The sequence below is a fragment of the Malaclemys terrapin genome, chromosome 17 (assembly GCF_027887155.1).
Source record: "Malaclemys terrapin pileata isolate rMalTer1 chromosome 17, rMalTer1.hap1, whole genome shotgun sequence".
In the NCBI taxonomy this organism is placed as follows: domain Eukaryota; kingdom Metazoa; phylum Chordata; order Testudines; family Emydidae; genus Malaclemys; species Malaclemys terrapin.
In genome coordinates, this window is record NC_071521.1 from 14,515,689 (window position 1) to 14,522,586 (window position 6,898).

Sequence of the window (6,898 nt, forward strand, 5' to 3'; positions counted from 1 at the left end):
CATCTGGCCGAATATTTTGATGTGTAAATGGGACCTGAACAATTCTGACCTTAAAATTTTAGTTTGTTGCACTCATACTAACAGTGATCTATAGGCAGAGCCATTTATTTCCTGTTCTCCAGTCATGGCTCACCATGTATTTTATTGTTCATGTATGTATTCATTTACGTATCTCTTTTTTATTTGTAGAAGTCATTCCTGGTCCTGAACCTAGAGGGTTTATAACTGCTGCTCCCAACACCAGCAGGACAACATCATTTTCAACTACGGTGATAAATAGTACATTAGCGCCAACAACTGTGCAGACTATATTTCCTGTCAACTCCTCTGACAATAGTACCTCTGCATTGGCAGACGTCTCCTGGACTCAATTTAACATCATTATTTTGACAGTTATTATTATTGTTGTGGTCCTATTGATGGGATTTGTGGGTGCTGTTTACATGTACCGTGAATATCAAAACAGAAAACTTAATGCTCCTTTTTGGACCATTGAGCTCAAGGAGGACAACATTAGTTTTAGCAGCTACCATGACAGCATACCCAACGCTGATGTTTCAGGCTTACTGGAGGAAGACGGAAATGAAGTGGCACCAAATGGACAGCTGACGCTGACAACTCCCATGCATAACTATAAAGCTTAAAACAAGAGTCACTCCAGCTATTCCAAAGTCGGCTTTAAAAAATTACAGTCCTCGTTGAAGGGGTATCAAAATCTGTACCAAGGCACCAAGCAAAGGAATTTGCTACCCACACACTCTTTTACATCGGGCATGGCATAGCTTGCTGTTGAGCAGGAAAGGAGTGTCGTGCATATGAATTTCAGGTAAAATTATTAAATGCATTCAGTGTATTGTTTTCCATGACGATCCATAGAATTCATTGCTAAGGACTTTCCATAAAATTATGCTGACCTTAAAGTATATTTTTATATGAAAAGATGGTGGGAGGTAGTAACCAATGCCTCCTGATGAATCAAAAGCTACTTTGACTTCCAGCCAAGCGAAGGCCTACACCAGTAGCCTATATTTTGAAAAGCAGCCTGTTGAATTAACAGCGGACTTTCAGAAAATAGACTTTTGTAAAGACTTCATTTTATTTCCTGGTACGAATTTGTGTTTTTATATATAAAAAGGGAAATCATGTTCATTTCAGTGTACTGCTAAGAGACTTCTAAATGAGTAAATGTTACACAAATACTAAAGTCACCATGTTCAGTTCTCCAACAATTTGGGGAGCAGAAACAATCAATCATGAAAATGTCTGGGGCTGAGGGGAGAAAGATCACTGTTTTCCCTTTCTGAGTTCTCATACAAAGAGATGATACTATTAAAACACAGAAATCCATTTTCAATAGAAGGAGTTAATGAACTTGTATACATACTGTACAAGGGAAGACGACAAGACATCTCAGGGTCACGTGTACAAATGAAAGCTAGGCTTAATATCCTACCCTGATAGAAATGGTGTGTTCTGTACATAGAATGTAATATATCTTCTCTCCATTGTATTTATAACTATTTGTAAAAAAAAAAAAAAAAAAATCATGAGTCATATTTTATCATCTAGATTTTATCTGTACAGCGGTTAGTGGCATTGTAAAAAAAATATGGGGATTGTTTAAAATTGTGTAAATCAGATGGCAATATTGCTGGAGCTGGGCCTCTGGCAAACACCCATCATTTAAAGTTCTTCTTCTGATATCACTGAAAGTTTTTTAAAGTTGTCTGTTTCCTACTCGTTATCTGTAACGATTCAAACTCCCCAGCTCCTTTAAAGGTATGGCCCATAGTATCATGAATAGAGCCTGGTCAATTTCCAGAGATCAGGTGTAACATTTGGTAATTTGCTATGAAATCCAGCACAAAAAGAAAACATGCCGTTACAAATACATAATTATTTATGCCCTGATCCTGAAAACCATGATGAACGTGCGCTGTTGTTATTCACAAGCGTAATTTCTTTGACGTCCACGAGACTGCTCGTGTGACTAAAGACTGCTTGGTGTGATCAAGTAGTGTCAGAGGCGCTGAACTTTGCCTTGCCCCGGTTGAAGAGAATGGCAACACTCCCATTGACTTCAATGGAACCAGGACGTCCCCTAAGAGTTTACAGATCAGGTTCTTCATTGCAAAATTCTAGTTAAAAAAAAAATTATATAGACACTGTCAAGCAATTTATGCGTAGAAGTTCTTGTAGCTTTAAGCTGTTGTATGCTGGGGAGAGTCGGGAGGCTCCGTTGCCAAGAAAAACACGAAGGTCCATTGGTTATGCAAAGTCCGACTGTTTTTGTGCAGCGACAGACTAGCTGTTAGCAGAGGGAGCACAGTTAACAGCTGACAGCCCTTTTCTGGCTCAGCAGAATGGAGATAGCCACATGGAAGCAGGATGCCGCCTTGTTCCCCCAGGTGGCTCTAAGATGTAGGCCTGAATACAGGCTCCTATGCATAGGTGTAATGTGGATGATGAACGTACTTCCGTGCACCACCGAGGAAGAATGCTGGCAATAACGGCCTGTGAGCAGCTGGTTAGAACACCTGACCCCTGAGAGACCTTCTCTCCTGTCCTGTTAACAGCTGGCAGCAGGCAATGGGGGAGCACATGCTGAACCTTTTGCCAGCAGGTGTAAGGAGCACTGGACAGTTTGCTCCTTTCAGTGACCCCAAAGCATTCTGTCTGCATCTGTGCAGTGTAAAAATAATGCCATGGAGCACCTCGGCTCCACCCTACCTTTCTTCAGTGTGCCTCACGAGCACCAGCGTGGCACATGGTCCTTTTCAAGAGCCACATCCAATCTCTCTCCCTTATTCTTTTCACTGTACTCACAGGCTGTCTTTGGGCCCAATCCAACTCCCATTAAAGCCAATGGAAAGTCTCCCATTCACTTTAATGGAGTTTGAATGGGATCATTTGTTTGATTTTTTTTTTTTTTTTTTTTTTCCTGAGCTTGGCAAACTGTTACTGTCCTATGAAAATCAATACATTTAATGTTTAACAGAGTCATGAATCAAGCCCTTTTCCTAACCTGCTCTGACACCACGTATACAGCTGTGATGCATGGGTGATGGTTCTTTGCAAACGTTTAGAAACAATGTTGCTGATAAACAAGGTAGTTAACCAAGGGCTGGTCTATACTTACGCGCTGGTTCGGCGGCAGGCAATCGAACCCAGAAGTGCTCCCCGTCGACTCCGGTAATCCTGCTCGGCGCGAGGAGTACGCGGAGTCGACGGGGGAGCCTGCCTGCCGTGTCTGGACCGCGGTAAGTTCGAACTAAGGTACGTCGACTTCAGCTACGTTATTCACGTAGCTAAAGTTGCGTACCTTAGTTCGAATTGGGGGGTTAGTGTAGACCAGGCCCAAGTTGAGCTATGGCTGGCTCATGCAAAATCAGAAACCGAGTGGAAAAGGAGAATACTGTTTGTTTATTTATTTATTTAATTTATTTATTCTGTTTGTATTCCACTAGTGCCTAAGGACCTCAGTCAGGGTGGGGGATGCATTGTGCTCGGTACTGTACGTACACACAAGAAGTTACAATCCCTGCCCCCAAAGATATTACAGTCTAATGTCAGATGTGGCACAAGTAAACATAACAAAGGGAATTCGAGATGGAGAGCAAGGAAAATAGTGATAGCGGGGTGTGATAGACCGTGTATAAGCCGGATCCAAAGCCCCCTGAAGTCAATGGAAAGTCTGCCATTCCCTGCTGTGGGCTTGGGATCAGGTCCTAAGTTTATAAGAAAGTTAGATTCAAGTCATTCAGCGATGTTTTCAGTGATAAAATAGAAGGGGAAAAAGACAAAGGAAAATCATAGATTGCACACAAAGCTTTTGAAGAGTGGATTAATGACAATGGAGAGAAATGACTAAAAACTGTATGTAATTACTTGGCAGTGTCCTTTTGTAATATCTACTTGCCTGATGTTTACACAGTGAAAAAAGTAACTTTTCATAGGCGATTTTAATGATCCCCCGTTTTAGATTCTGGAAATAGTTCCTAGAGCAATAATGCTGACAGGCAAAGAAAGTGTGAGCACTGTGGCCTGTCAGAAGGCTTTTGGGGGAGCTTGAGGAGAGTTTGCAAAGAAGATAAGAACGGCTACCGAATTTTCCTTCTTGAAACCTTGGCAAGCCTGCAGGCTAGTTTATAACAGGGATGGGACACGTCTCATTTGGATTTCAGATCCTGGTTTTTGGTTCTCTCCCATTATAGAGAGAGTGGGCCAGCTGCAGAGTTTGCTTCTGAGTTCAGATACTGTCCCCTCCTATCCCACCATTAAAAATGGGGGTGTCTGGTTCTGGCCCTTTTCTGCTTTATAAGCAAAACAAGAGAAATGACTATGAAGGCACTATATCCCAGCCCGTGTTTGATGGAGGGAGGAGGTCAGTTCCCCCTACACTTTGTAAGAGTGGGAGAGCAATAGGATTTGGGATACTTTGCTGATGGCAAATTATCTCACAAATTTTGAGAAAGCACCTCATAGACATCCTGGGGATCTGATCCAAAGCCTCCGGAAGTCAATTGGGTCTTTCCTTTGGACCCTACTTGCCTAAAACTTTTCAAAACCGGCCTGACCTTGCTGGGACTGTGGAGGGATACTCTATCTGTTATATAGCAGGCTTTGTTTTGGAACTAACAGCCTAGCAGAGACTGGAGACATCACAGAGGTGAGGCACTAGGGAGGATGCCTATAGGAGGGTGAAATGACTCAGCAGAAGAAACAAAAATAATTGCAGTCAGTCACGTCTTTTGGCTGAGATGAATAACTGAATAAGAAATCAAAAGACAATTAAAGAAAGAGAAATTAAAGAGAAACTCCCCTGCTTGAGGTTCAGCCTCGTTCTATGATCTCTGGGAGTGGAGCCTGCTTGTATCCCCTCTGTTAACCACATACCTGAGCATCTTTACAAAGGGAGGAAGAAAATGAGCTAGTTGTATCTCTTGATCAGCTTAGAGGGCACCCTGACATAGCGCGCTGCTTGAAACGTCCACTGGCAACTGCCTCAGCCTGCCAAAGTCCTCCTGTCATTTTGTTCATTTTATAACTTGCCACAGAGCTGCGGAGTCTGCTCCAGAGCAGCTTGGAACGTGCATGGATAAGTAGGAAGAGGACAGCACCGATGCACCAGAGCCAGTGGAGAGACTAATCATCAAGTGTAGGGATGGGGCATCTAGGGTACTGGGCACAGATGGCTGAAGTATCAGTATCGATACTGTGATGGCATTTACAGACCTCACCCTGAACCAGGGCAGGCAATAGGCGATACTGGACTTAGGAAGCCCCACCCCTCAACAGGTGCAGGGCATGTTCCCAGTAGAGGAAGAGTTTAAAAGGAGACTGGCAGGCCAGGGGGGTATGGGCTGCATGTAGTAACCAGGAAATGGGGCTGATGCTGTGCCAGGAATGGTAACAGCTTTGTGAAGGCCCCTCTAGCAGTAGGGAGTTGGAGGGCCCCCTACTTGATCTTTGGGAGTTGAAAGCCCTAAGAGACTGAGGAGAGTCTACTAAGCCAGTGCCCATGCCCCAAACTGAGGAGCTTTAGACTGGTAGGAAATGACCTGGGGGAAATGTAATTTGGGGTAGCTCAGTAACTTGGCAAGACAGTTTGAAAAAACTCCAAGAGCCCTGGTTTGGGACCTGCTCAGGTGAGCCTGAGTCCCTCTGCCTTGTCCCCTGGCTCCTTTATAATGACTGAATGGTGATGGAGCAGTTAGAGCATGAGGAGCTAGGTGATTTGAGGCTGCAGCTCGGACCCCTCTGGGATGACTAGACTAGCAGAAACCATACTGCCATGAGCTGAACACTAGGCCAGCTGGTCATCAGACCTTCCTACTACAGATACCCACATCTTTGGTGATTACCATTGTTCCACCTGCTAGCAGCTAACTGAATAGTGTTAAGTCCTACAGGACATGATTCATTTTGGGTGAGACAGTGGGTGGTATGATGCAGTAGCTATGTGTGCATGGTGAAGATGGAGTAATAGGGGGACATGCCAGTCCAGAGAAATAGGATTGTGAAAGATCAATGGCTGCTGTTCTTAATGGTAATGATCTTATGCTCCTGTCATGGGAAGTGAGCACCATTTTGGCACATGCCCCTGCTGGTCTGGATGAGGCAACTGAAATCCCATAGTCAAGTACTTGAGAACAAAAAGACTCCTCTGATAGTGTGGGTGAAGGGAAAAACAGTAACTTTATAATATGCACAGGGACACCCTGGCTGGATCACAAGGTAGGATGCTATTCTTTGAGCACAGGATGTGGCAGACATACAAAAATATAATGGGGCTAATGTGAATTTAAGGTCTTGTATCTCATGAACCATCATAGCCAGAAATAACGGCATGAAGTTTTAGGCCTGGGGAGTTATCATGAGGTATCATATATTGAAATAGTCACTTCCTTGGTCCAGGCAAAATAAACTTAGACCCTCAGAAGTAATTTATGAGGCAAGATGGAGCCTCTTCACCATTGTAATGGCATTCTGGGGCCGTTGACTTCTGATATACAGTATCTTTATTCCAAATGTTAAATGCAATATAAGCGATCCAGTATGGTGGCAGACAGTCGGTACAATCTCTTCTAAAATGAGGACCTCAGATTGAAGCCTCCACAAAATTTCTCTTTAAAGTGAAGTTTTAAAATTAGCTTCCAAGAAACTCTGCTATTTATGTCTCCAATTAAAATAAAACGTGGGCCTAAAACATTAAAATTACACGTGCTCCCTACTAAAATCCAGCAGGCTTACAACACATCCAAATAAGGTGTCTCCTAAGCATATACTAAGCTTACAAATGCATTTCTAAAAAAGCTGTGTATGATTTGAATATGTCAGAATTTATACAGAAGAATGTTATTTAAAATGAATAAAAATGTATATAATTTGTATCTAA

General features: G+C 43.0%; 1 protein-coding gene across 1 annotated transcript in view; it reads left to right on the forward strand.

The window, feature by feature from the left end:
- Positions 1-6,898, forward strand: part of MEGF9 (multiple EGF like domains 9) — an 83,714-nt gene extending 76,816 nt beyond the window's left edge. Inside the window, exon 6 of the mRNA XM_054007764.1 lies at positions 190-6,898. Within this exon, the coding sequence (XP_053863739.1) occupies positions 190-644 (455 nt within the window). The 3' untranslated portion in view covers positions 645-6,898. The remainder of the gene's footprint in view (positions 1-189) is intronic.